The 12964-nt window shown below is 49.3% G+C and overlaps 1 protein-coding gene across 1 annotated transcript; it reads left to right on the top strand.

The window, feature by feature from the left end:
* Positions 1 to 2588: 2588 nt before the first annotated feature.
* On the top strand, positions 2589 to 12191 carry LOC310827192 (uncharacterized protein). Its single transcript, XM_083702992.1, has 7 exons — positions 2589 to 2958; positions 3947 to 4113; positions 5061 to 5132; positions 5882 to 5948; positions 7994 to 8072; positions 9318 to 9394; positions 11956 to 12191. The coding sequence occupies exons 2-6, from the start codon at positions 3964 to 3966 to the stop codon at positions 9388 to 9390; spliced, it is 441 nt and encodes a 146-aa protein (XP_083559118.1). The 5' UTR covers positions 2589 to 2958; positions 3947 to 3963; the 3' UTR covers positions 9391 to 9394; positions 11956 to 12191.
* Positions 12192 to 12964: the final 773 nt, after the last annotated feature.

Raw genomic sequence — 12964 nt, 5'->3', positions numbered from 1 at the left:
CTCTGGCGTGCTTTCGAACTGCTAGGTGAGCAGGAGCAGGGACTAAGCAACAGGAGATCACTCCATTGCAGGGATTTGAACCTCCGAACTTCCGATTGATAAGTCCAAGGCTCTGTGGTTTAGACCACAGCGCCACCTGCGTCCCTGTCATAGATATTACTCCACATTTATTATGCTATTTTTGTGATATACAAATGGCATGAGAAAACTTGGAATACTTATTTGTACAACATTATCCTTGTTTATAAAACCCAAAAAAATAAAATAAAATAACTGAAACTGTGGGCTCCTACTGCCCAGGCAACTGAGGATCCGAGTGGTGGATTCTTTCAGGAGGGGCAGGGTGCCCGCTCTGTGCAGACCGATGGGGCGAAGGGCACTGTGTTTGCTCAGGTGTGTGCAGGTGGGGGGTCGGAGGCCCACTTCCAGCCACCTCTTGTTGATGCCATCCTAATCCTACCGCATCTAATCCTCTTGACAGTCAGATTTGCCAAGAAAGTGCCTCTGCCAACCCTGCTCAGTTCAGAAGGGGATTCCCCCCTGCAAAACACACAACAAAGCAGGTGAAACAATGCCTGATTTGCAAAGGTGTGCGGGAGCCTTGGACGACTGCTTATTTTTACAGGGTCCATGTTTTGAATCGAGCAAGTGGGGCGTAGAGAAACATCCGGTGTTTTCTTGCAACACTGAAGATACTGGGAACAAACCCTTGAACGCTTTCGCGCGCGCACACAAAGAACTTCTTTAGTCTCTTTGCCCGAGGGGGATAAGGAGCAAACTCCATCGCGAGGGGTTCAAAGCAGGGATGCAGAGCAGAAACTTCCCCAGCACTTAATTTTTCTGCAGAAAATCTTTTGCTTCATAAATTCATTGGGCTGCCTGTTGCAAATAGATGTTAGGCAAGCCTCATCGAATTGCAGAGTCCCCTTGGGGTCATCTAGTCCAACCCCCTGCAATGCAGGAATTGCATCTGAAAATCCCTAACAGATGGTCGTCCAACCTGGCCTTCCAACCTGGGAAGTTTCAAGGTTTTTAGCTTTGGTTACTAAATATAAATAAAATGAGGTCTAGGGCACCCAAATCCCCCCCCCCCAGTGCAAATTATCTAGTGAAAATCACCCTAATTTGCATAGGAATTATTTCCAGAAAAAAAATCAGTTCATTTTCCCCTCCAAAACACCCAGTCCACTTGCTTAAAGTGAGCAAATGGACACCACAATAATAATAAAGGGTACAATGGGGTTCAGTTGTTATGATCCAGATCGGATCCTCAGCTGCCTGTTCCTAGTCTGGTGCAAGCATGCGGTGGAGTTTCAGGCTTACTCTTTTCTGAGAAAGAGTTCTGTGAAACCTGAAAACTTGCATGCAACTTGCATCTGGCCAATGCAAGACTGCTCCCAAACAGCAACTCTTCCCCTTGAACTCTTCCTGGTATGTTCCTTTCCGATATTCACAGCAGCTGAGAATTAGCATTTCCCCATTTGAAGAACACAGAACCGAGGGCCCAATCCTTCCTTCCTTCCTCGGAGCTCCCTTCTGCTTTTTTTCAGAGGGAAAGCGAGTTTGGTTTCATGTACAGTCACCAGTCTTAGCTGATACACCAGGTACTTTCTACGCTCTAACTTTCCCCTAACTTTCACTCGGCCATGAATCTGAATACTTTTCCCTAGGAGCGGAAAAAATAAAGAAGTCAGTCAATGGAGAGACTGTAGCTTCACAGCCCCAGACTCAATCCCTGGCAGGCAGCATCTTGAGGCAGGACTGGGAGACATGTGCCTGAAATCATCATCCTTTGAAGGACCAGGTACGCAGCCTGGGAGTCATTTTGGACTCACAGCTGTCCATGGAGGCGCAGGTCAGTTCTGTGTCCAGGAAGGATCCACAACCTGCAGGACCAGAGATTCTCAGAGGACTGGAGTAAATATTTGAATTACTTGAAAAGCGATTGTAACGAGCAGATTACACTAGTAGGACTTGCAAGAAGTTTTGTAAGGAGGATTATGTGAAATATTGCATAGAAGGTTATGAAGAGAGCTGTTATTGTAGATAAGGATAATTAAAAGTAATAGAGAAATTAAGAAATGTAGATTAAGTGATAAAGATTGAAAAATCTTTAGATGCAGTTGATGGAAGTCCAAAATATTGTATAAGATAATAAAGTATGTTATATGATTTTTGGAAATTATTTGTAAAAATCAATAAAAATATTATTTAAAAAGGGAAAGCTTTTCCCCTTTCCCTCCTCCTTGCAGAGAAATATTTGAGGTCCATTTGGGAGAGTCAAAATGGCTGCAGGATTGTTCTCCTGTACTATTTCAGACACGTGGTTTATATACTTATGTATGAGTTTGCCTTGTACATTTATGAACATTTATTTTATATATATAAGACCTTAGAATTCCTATAACAGGGGGAAACAGAGATCGCTCATATGATACTGAGAGAGAGCAGAACATCTGGTGAACTTGCTGGCCAGGCAGGACTGTGAACCAGGTCTTCCCAGCTCCAGGCCCAAAGTGAGAGAGGCCATGCCAGCTGCCTCTGCCCGGCGTTGACCTTCTTTCCGCTGTCCCTTTGGGGTCACAGAACCACGGAATCCCAGCAGAGGATGGAGCAACTGACTCTGGTGGAGGCCATCTTGGGCTATCCTCTTCCCATCGGATTTGAGGGTGCCGCAATTTGCCCCCACTCAGCCACTGCCAGAGGCTGTTGTGCGACCTCTTGCCTCTCAGAGAGGTGGTCTTCGTGGTGGTTCCCCCTGAGCCAGCTCCCCACTGGCCACAGGTGTCCTCAGTTAAACTGGGAGGCAGCAGAAGCTCTGGCACAGCTGGGCACAAGAGTCTGGCTGGTCAGACTGAGCGACTCGGAAGGCGGACTCTGTTGACATTTGAGAAGGGCCTGGTTTCCCTTCCCTGCTCCTGGAGCACTTCTTAACGGAGACCTGTTTCACACCAGGAGGTGGGTCTGCTGGTCTGTTAAGATAGGGATGGGGAACCTGTGACCTTCCAGATGTGGTTGGATCACAACTGGTGGACACCCAATAAAGCTGAGCATTGGGAGACTCAGCACAGCATTGTCCTATGGAACTCCCTCCCACTGGAGGCAGGGATGGCCACCAACTAGGATGGCTTGAAAAGAGGATTGGACAAATTCATGGAGGGCTCTTCTTAGGTTCTTAATCCCTGACAGATGGTCATCCAATCTCTGCTTAAAAACCTCCAGGGAAGGAAAGTCCACCACCTTCCAAGGGAGACCGTTCTACTGTTGGACAGCTCTTACAATTGGTTGTGTCCTTCCCTTCCCTGCCCATCACCATAAGGTTCCAGAGCAGTCAACAGCAATGTAGACATATATTAAGATCAGCCAACAGGGAGAAGGATGTTCTTCCAGGAGCTTGTCCTCCTCTCGAGTAGGACCCTGGCAGAGACACATGCCCAACTGGTTGATCGTTCGGGAGCTTCAAAAGCTTTCTTCCGCCCAAACATCACAGCAACCGATGCCAACCGACACCAGCACACTTAGGGATCCACAGAGTCTTTGCAGCTTGCGTAACACAGACCTCAGCAACTCAGCATTTTGGCTAATCTACTTTATTTACATATAAAGACACAGGGAGCACTGCAACATGGCTCCCTCTCTCTCTAGCATCAGACAGCAAAGAGAAAAAGAACAAAGGACAATAGTCCAACTTCATGGAACACAGTAACACAAACATCTTGTCTCCATCACTTCCCACTTTGTGGAGTCAAAACATACACCGTCATGTGAAAGACAACAATCCCATGACTGCCACCATGGAGCAGGAATTCTAACAGATAGGGGCAGCTGAACCCTAAAGAGATGGGTGCAATCTCCTAGCATTAGGCTGGCGTTCCACTTCATGGGAAAGGGAGGACAGGGCAAGGCAGGGGATACTCCAGCTGACCCAAGTATTTGGTGTCCTCAGGGGCTTCTGCTGTGGCCATGGAGTCTCTGTTGACTGAGAGGTACAGCCTCAATTCCCCCAAAGCCCCCACTGCCCAGTCCATGTCGGAGAGGAGAGAGATGGTGTCTGGGCTACGTTGGGACAGAAGAGACAACTGCAAAGCCAAGAGGGGAGACCATGGTTACCAGGTCAGTAGGCCTACGCTGGTTGCAGGTTAGTATAGGTAAAAGGTAAGGTAAGGTAAGGTAAAGGACCCCTGGACAGTTAAGTCCAGTCAAAGGTGACTATGGGGTTGCAGAGCACACCTCGCTTTCAGGCTGAGAGAGCTGGCATTTGCCCACAGACAGCTTTCCAGGTCATGTGGCCAACAGGACTAAACTGCTTCTGGTGCAATGGAACACCGTGACAGAAACCAGAGCACATGGAAACACCGTTTACCTTCCTGCCACAGTGCTACCTATTTATCTACTTGCACTGGCATGCTTTCGAACTGGCAGTATGATCCTGGTGGGCTTCCACCGCGGCTGCCCCCCCCCCACCTGCTGGGTGCCACGCCCCTGCAGGTGACACACCACGCCCCCCAGGACATGCGCCAGCCATGCCCCCCGGTGCCAGAGCATGAAGCTCCGCCTCTGCGTCCCTATAGTGTTAGTATATACAGTGGTACCTCTGGTTAAGAACTTAATTCGTTCCGGAGGTCCGTTCTTAACCTGAAACTGTTCTTAACCTGAAGCACCACTTTAGCTAATGGGGCCTCCTGCTGCCGCCATGCGATTTCTGTTCTCATCCTGAAGCAAAGTTCTTAACCTGAGGTACTATTTCTGGGTTAGCAGAGTCTGTAACCTGAAGCGTCTGTAACCTGAAGCGTATGTAACCCGAGGTAACCACTGTAAAGCCCTGAGCAACTTGGGACCAGTTTGCCTACGAAATCACCTTACCCCAAGAGTGCCCACTCGACTGCTGCAATCGGCAGAATTGGCACTACTGCAGATACCACTCAATAGCCCTTTTAGTGTGGCATCTCCCACACTTTTGAACTCCCTGCCTGTTGACACCAGGCAGGTGACTTCGCTGCTCCCTAAAAACAGATGGCGCAGTCCAGATGAACCTCTGTTCTCTCCGTATCTGCCCCCAGAAAAAGAAGCAGCAGCTGGAAGCCGGAGCACGTGAGGACCCCTTGATGCAAGGAGCGGAATATGTGGCCCAGGTAGGGCCAAGGACGGGAAAGCCTTGCGGACTTTGTACCCTCCAACTACACAAACACACACACAGCCTTACAAGGGTCCCAACCTTCCCTTTTTGTGTGTGTATATAATTTTATTAGTTTTTTAACATATCATTTTCAGCAATAATTAAACATACTTTTACATCTTATTCAAATTTTTGACTTCCATCAATCCTGTCTGAAAATCTTCCAATCTAATCTCTAATTATGCATTTCTTATCTTCCCTATTACATTTCAAACTCATAACCAATATCACTATCTTTTTCTACTTTGTAACACTTCGTATATTTCTCCTTACAAAACTTATTGTAGTCCTACTAGCGTAATTTGTTGGTAACAATTGCTCTTCAAATAGTTTGTATACTTCTTCCAATCTTCTGTAAATCTCTGGTCCCGCAGGTTTCAAATCCTTCCTGTCATTTTGTCCAATTCTGCATAGTCCATTAATTTCGTCTGCCATTCTTCTTTCATCAGAATTTCTTCTTGTTTCCATTTCTGGGCCAACAACACTCTTGCCACTGTTGCATATAAAAACAATTTAACATCTTGCCTATTAATGTCCTGACCTAAAATACTAAGTAAAAATGCTTCTGGTTTTTTTAAAAAATGTATATTTCAACATCTTTTTCATCTCATTATATATAATTTCCCAGAAGTTCCCCACCACATATGATAAAATGTTCCTTCTTTTTCTTTACATTTCCAACCTTCTCCATCATTTCATCCGCAGAGCAGCCAGGAGGTGAAGAGGCCTCTGCAGCAGGAAGCGAAAGGGGAGAAGTGCCGCCTTCAGGCAAGTGGGCAATTCTGAAGCCAGGTAAAGGATGTCTGGAGGTGGCGGTGGTGGAGGGAACAGCTGAACCACAAGAACACAAGGAGAGCCTTCTGGATCAGGCCAGTGGCCCATCACACGGACCAACCGCAAGCCTCAATGGGAATCCAGCAAGCACTCAAACCCTCTCCTGGCCTGCGGATTCTAGCAGCTGGTATTGATGGTACAGACAATGGATGCCTCCACAGTCAGAGGCAGAAATGCTTCTGAACATGGCATAGCATGGAGTGGGGGGTAGACTCAGGCACATTTTTTTGAGGGACACAACCAGGTTCCCCCGTGGCAGGTGTTGTAAACAAAACCTGCCCTTTTCCCTTATGGGATATCTAAGAGCCCATATAGAGTTTTTACGTAGGTTCCCTTATGGGATATCTAAGAGCCCGTATAGAGTCCTTACGTAGGTTCCTTATTGGTAGGAGAAAATAAGGCCAACCAGAGAATATTGAGAAGCAAAGCAGCTAGTAAGCCTGATCTTTACTGATCTGTTGCAGCAGGGACCCCCACTCACCAAACGCAGGAGGGAAGAGGAACCCCGAACAAAGGTGTGCCTGCCCTTATATAGACATTTTAAATTCCCTCCCTGGAGTCCAAGACCACCCCCAGAAACATCATAGCTACATCCCAGAAAGGGCAGTCTACAGCAGAAATCTGAGTGCGTTGTTTACCTTCTGTCTGCCAGGTTACCTGTTTAATGGTCACTTGATTGGATTGCCTGGGGAGCTTGGCCAGTCTTTTGTAATGATAAATACTTAATTCCTGAGCCAGGTCAGGCTCACACCCTATTCATATCTTAAATGTGCCCTTAAGACAGGATTTGTGAAGGAAAAGACAATGGGGAGGCTTTTCCATTTTCCTTTGAACTTGCAGAGAAAACCTTTTGGTCAGTTTGGGAATCAAAAATGGTTTCAGGTCTGTCAGGGAACTGCCATCGGAGCCAGAGGGAGAGGGAAGCAGCCCATCTTCTGGGGAAGGAAATCAGCGTAGCACCAGTGGAGAAGGGGGGCAGATGGGGGAATTGGCGAGGTGGCTCCATGACTCCTCGCCGGAGACCAGCGGGGAGAGCGCGGGTCCTCCGCTGCCCATACCCTCCCTGCGCAGAAGGCTTCCGCGCAGGGAGAGTAGGCAGAGACTAGGCATCAAAGAGCTTCTTTGCTGGAAGAAGTTCAAGAAATGCCCACTGACGGATTCTGCCAGCGATTGAGACAGCCACGGGTGAGTGGCTGTCTGGACAGAAAGGGTTCACCCAGGTAACCCAGCCAGGTGTGGCACCGATTTACGCACGAGCAACCCCTAGAACCATTACAAGGTCTGTCTTCCTGTGCTGATCTATGTATGTGCTTGGTTGGTACACTTATGAACACTGAACATATATCTAAGACCTCAAAATTCCTATCCCACAGGCTCCCTCATCGAGGGAAGCTGCTCCCGGGCCCAGCCTTCAGGTCTGGGGCGACAGTGGCTCCTTCTCCTTACGGCCACCCCTGGGCCAGCCAAAAGGGAGGAGGAGCCCATTGGCTGCAGCTCCACTTCTGCATCAAACCAGCCCCCAGGGGCAGAAGCAGTAGAAAGGGGGACAGGCAGAGCGGTGGCTTTGCTGCCCCTCTCCTCTGGTGGGCTCCAGTGCATGAGGGGCCCCCATGGCATGCCCCCCCCCCATGGGCATGCACAGAGCCCTGCAAGCGAACCCACCCTGCACAGCAATAGGAGATGTTCTGCCACTGTTTCTGAATACCAGTTGCTGTAACCAAAAGGAGGGGAGAGTGTTGCTCTTATGCTTGGTCTCCCATAATGGCAGCTGTTTAGCCACTGTGAGAACAGGATTCTGGTCTAGATGGGCTATTGGCCTGATCCTGCAGGCTCTTCTCGCGTTCTTATTGCGGGATTGTTGGCAATGCAATGTAGCTATGCGGCTCGGCTGATGACGATGCCTGAGATGCTGTGTGCATTCGTGTGTGTGTGTGTGTGTGGTGGGGTCAATACAGCAACGCTGACTCTCTTTCCTGCAGGGAGGAGACCTCATTCGGCAAGAGGAAGGGCTGGAGTCTAATGGCTGGAGGCTGGACTGGGAGTCAGAGTCGGTCCACGAAGAGTGAGTGCAGAAGCATTTCCAGGGTCCAGCAGCAGCCTCCTTGCTGGCCGGGCCAAGCCAAGCCTCCTCTTTGGAGCAGCTTGGAGCACCTGCCTTAAGGGTGTCACCTGCATCTGGAAGGTCCAAAGGAAACCTGTAGCTTAGCAGAAAGCATCTCTCTCTGCCCTTCTTCCCCCTCCATCCTTGGCCTGCCATTCCAACTCCAGGGGCACACAATTTTCAGGTCTGATCTTCACTTCTACTCCTCCTCCTCCTCCTCCTTTATTTAATTTGTATACAGTGGTACCTTGGGTTAAGTACTTAATTCATTCCAGAGGTCCGTTCTTAACCTGAAACTGTTCTTAACCTGAAGCACCACGTTAGCTAATGGGGCCTCCTGCTGCCGCCGCGCTGCCAGAGCACGATTTCTGTTCTCATCCTGAAGCAAAGTTCTTAACCCAAGGTAATATTTCTGGGTTAGTGGAGTCTGTAACCTGAAGCATATGTAACCTGAAGCGTATGTAACCCGAGGTACCACTGTATCACCCTTCATCCAAAGATCACAGGGTGGTTCAGAACATAAACTAGACACTACACTAAATGTGTTACTGTCAGTGCTTTTTTCTGGGGGTACGCGGGGGTACGCATACCCCTAAACGTGATGTGAATCTAAGTTTGGCCTCATTGAGGTACCGTATTTCCATATGAGTAGGAAAATGAGAGTACTGCTAAACATCTTTTTAAGAAATAAAAAACACTGGTTATTGTCATCATCATAATCATTTATTAAATTTATTAGCCGCTTTATTGCAACCAAGGAAATGAACGAACGAACAAAAATACCACTGTACTGTATTTTAATATTTTGTTGGAAGCCACCCAGAGTGGCTGGGGATGCCCGACCAGATGGGCGGGGTATAAGTAATAAATTATTATTATTAGTAGTAGTAGTAGTAGTATTACTAGCCTGGATGGCTGTTCTCTGCCTCCGCGGTCAAGGCAGCAATGCTTCTGAAAACCAGTTCCTGGAAACCACAGCAGAAAAGAGCCCTTTTGTGCTTGAATCCTGCCTAAGAGTTTCCCACAGGCTTCTGATTGGCCCCTGTGAGAACTAGATCAGCCATTGTTCTGGCCTATCCTCTCCCTTGCTTCTCAGGGGCCTGGGACCACCTTCCTTTCCCTCCTGCAGGTCTTCTCCCTCCCCCAGGTGGGAGCCTCTCCGCTCAGCGGCCTGGATCTCCCCTCCCTCCCTTTTCTCTCTTGCAGGATTTATTGGGGCTGCTTCTACTTCTTCCCTTGGCTCAGGATGTGCAGGAGAGACAAAAGGGTGCAGCCATGACAAGGTATGTCGGCGCAGCAGAGATAGGATGTGTGGTCAGCCAAAGCAGGTGGAGGCGGTCAGCAACTGGTCAGTCGCCTTCCAGGGTTTTGGTCTATCTGGAAATAATGTCACTGGTGATCAAACCTGAGGCTTATGTATGCAAAGTCGATGCTCTGGCTCTGGGCTGCGGCTCTTCACTCCCCCACCCCACAAAAAGAGGACTTGGTGGGATGATAGAAACTGCACCTAAAGTCCGTCTGAGTGTCTCTTCAGTAGCAGAAAGGCAGCTTCACAACATTCGCTAGGAAATTACCGTATCTCTGGAAGTAGCAGATAACCACCATAAGAATAGAAATTTAAAACACGTGTACAGTTCTGGTAATGCCATACAGTGGTACCTCGTGCAGATATTTGATTTTAAAAAAAGGATTAGTAGAACTACTGAAAGGGACACGGATGGCGCTGTGGGTTAAACAGATCATAAGGTTGGCGGTTTGAATCCCCGCGACGGGGTGAGCTCCCGTTGCTCAGTCCCTGCTCCTGCTAACCTAGCAGTTTGAAAGCACGTCAAAGTGCAAGTAGATCAATAGGTACCACTCTGGCGGGAAAGTAAACGGCGTTTCCGTGCGCTGCTCTGGTTCACCATAAGCAGCTTAGTCATGCTGGCCACATGACCCGGAAGCTGTACACCAGCTCCCTCGGCCAATAAAGGGAGATGAGCGCAGCAACCCCAGAGTGGTTCACGACTGGACCTAATGGTCGGAGTCCCTTTACCTTTAGAACTACTGATCAGGGGTCAGCAAACTTTTTCAGCAGGGGGCCAGTCCACTGTCCCTCAGACCTTGTGGGGGGCCAGACTATATTTTTTTTGGGGGGGGGGAATGAACGAATTCCTATGCCCCACAAATAACCCAGAGATGCATTTTAAATAAAAGCACACATTCTACTCATGTAAAAACACGCTGATTCCTGGGCGGTCCGCGGGCCAGATTTAGAAGGCGATTGGGCTGGATCCAGCCCCCGGGCCTTAGTTTGCCTACCCATGCCTTAAAAGTTCAACTAAGGGCTTGTCTCCACTTCCACTCTCCCTGCCACTTTCCCCTGGGAAGAGCCCTAAATTGCCTTTCTTGTGAAGATCCCCTTAAGGAGGTTTTTAGCCTTAACTCAGAAGTAGGAAGATGAGCTCTGCTCTCTCGTTTGGAAGGGGAGCTCAAATTCCGCCAGGCATGGTTTGACTCATGAGCAGGGAGTCAATTCCGGTGTCATCCATCATGTTTAGTGTTGCTTTCGCAAGAGCACCGAGTTCATGAGCATGCATGAAACTGTGTTACTCTGCAACCTGAGATCCTTTTAACTGGATATGCCATGGGGGAGCCTTCGCATGCCAACGCATGTTCCCTGCCACCGAACTCTGGGCCTCCTCCTCTGATTTTGGCTTCCAGAAGCTTTGTTTCGGAAACCCGAGAGGGAGCGAAACAAGCCGGCGCAAAGGCGAAGCAAGGGGTTACGATTTCAGAGATCAGCTGTGAAACTGAATCTCCTCCCAGTAGCAGAAGTGCCTAGACAGATTGCCCAGCCCCAGAGCCACGGCTGCTCCTGTCTGCACCTAGAAAGACCAGAGGGCACGAACCTTATGGGAAAAGGCCGTAGCTTAGAGGTAGAGCACCTCCTTTGCATGCAGAAGGTTCCAGGTTCAATCCTGCCATCTCCAAGCGGGGTCAGGTAAAACTCCCCACCCACTGGAAGAGTCAGGATAAAATAAAGTATTTCTTCATGCCAGGGGTGTAATGCTCTTTGCCAGGCTGATGCTCACACACTGGTCAGGGGCAGGGCATGGGTGTGTGTGTGTGAAGAGCGTCCTCTGCAGTCCCCCGGCCCTTGCCACTGATGGCCAGCAGGGCATGATCTCTGCAGAGGTGCCTGGTTTGTGCCTGCCAAGAGTCTGGCCCCCCACACTAAGCCTCTGCTTCATGCAGAGCATCATTAGACAGTGGAACTCCCTCCCACAATGGCCACAAAGCTGGATGGCTTAAAAAGAAGATGGGACAAATTCTTGGAGGAGGAAAAGGCTACTGATGGCTTCTAGCCAGGATGGCCGTACTCTGCCTCTACAGTCGGAGGCAGCAATCCCAGTTGCTGGAAACTACGTGAGAAGAGATTGCCCTTGTGCTTGAATCCTGCTTGGTTTCCCAGAAGAGGCACCTGGTCAGCCGCTGGGAGAACAGGATGCTGGATTAGTTCTTACAAAACCATGGAGCGCCTCTGCCAGCCAGTGTAGGCAATATGGAGCTAGATGGGGGAGATTCTGTATAAGGCAGCTTCCTCTCCTCCTCCGTTTGTGAGTCTCCCCACAACCGCCTTCCAGAGCCAACTCCAAGGCAGACACCAGCAAGGAGAGACCACAGCCAGGCTGGACGCAAAGGGGCGGGAATGGCTCTGGCTGGGGCTGAAGTCAGTTGTTGTCCAAAGCAGCTGGAGGGCGCCTGGTTGGGGAAGCCTGCTCTGGGGTGTGGGGCTCATGTTTGACGGGGCGAAAGATGGCTTTGTGCTCTTCTCATCTTTCTTGCCCTTTCCTCCCTCCAGTTGACCCCAGGCAGGGGGCGCTTCCTGTGATGTTTTCCCTGCTGCCAAGACCCCGGTCTCACCCCATCACTGCCTCCCCCCAAATATGCCCCCTGTCTTTAGCCAGATCCCGAAGGATGCAACACAAGCCTCTATTTGCCCTGCCCAGCGCTGGCCGCCCAGATATATGCCGGTTGCTGTTCTTTGGAAGGACTGAAATCTGCAACACCGTGGAAATTAAAAGCTTCTTCCTGAAACCTCCTGCTCCAGCTGCCAAATTTCTTTTTTGCCCAGGATGGGCTGTTTGCATCTTCTGCCACCAGAGGGTGCTGGTTCCCCAAGGGAAGAATTCCTTTGGAGCAGAAACCCAGGCTCAGTTATTACAAGACATTTCAGCACAAATATACCGTATTGGCTCGAATATAAGCGGCACCTTTTTTTCTTCCAAATTCCGATCGTGAAAATTTGAAGTGCGGCTTACATTCGGGCCAATACAGTACATTGGGGGGTGTGTGAGGGGAATTAAAAGCCCTGCATCTGCATGGAGGTGCAATCTCAGTGCTCCCCACAAAATCCTTTCATAGAATTGTAGACTTTTACGCAGAGGTTGGATGGCCATCCATCAGGGGTGCTTTAGCTGAGATTTCTGCATTGAAGGGGGGTAGATTAGATGAACCTCGGGGTCCCTTCCAAATAATAATAATAATAATAATAATAATAATAATATATTATTTATACCCCGCCCATCTGGCTGGGCTTCCCCAGCCACTCTGGGCGGCTTCCAACAAAATATTAAAATACCGTAATGCATCAAACATTAAAAGCTTCCCTAAACAGGGCTCCATTCAGATGTCTTCTAAAAGTCTGGTAGTTGTTGTTCTCTGCCATCTGGTGGGAGGGCATTTCACAGGGCGGGCGCCACTACCGAGAAGGCCCTCTCCCTGGTTCCCCGTAACATCACTTCTCGCAATGAGGGAACCGCCAGAAGGCCCTCAGATCTGGACCTCAGTGTCCGGGCAGAACGATGGGG

This window comes from Podarcis gaigeae, assembly GCF_964106915.1.
Source record: "Podarcis gaigeae genome assembly, chromosome: 11".
Lineage (NCBI taxonomy): Eukaryota > Metazoa > Chordata > Lepidosauria > Squamata > Lacertidae > Podarcis > Podarcis gaigeae.
The sequence above is the reverse complement of the archived record's forward strand: the minus strand, read 5'-3'. Positions and strand labels throughout refer to the sequence as shown.

Excerpts from the sequence above, each read along its gene's own strand:
- LOC310827192 (XM_083702992.1), top strand. The coding sequence starts at position 3,964 with ATGGAGTCTCTGTTGACTGAGAGGTACAGCCTCAATTCCCCCAAAGCC. Across the intron at positions 4,114-5,060 it reads GGGGAGACCATGGTTACCAG|AAAAAGAAGCAGCAGCTGGA; the intron begins GTCAGTAGGCCT and ends ATCTGCCCCCAG. Across the intron at positions 5,949-7,993 it reads GAAGTGCCGCCTTCAGGCAA|GAGACCTCATTCGGCAAGAG; the intron begins GTGGGCAATTCT and ends TCCTGCAGGGAG.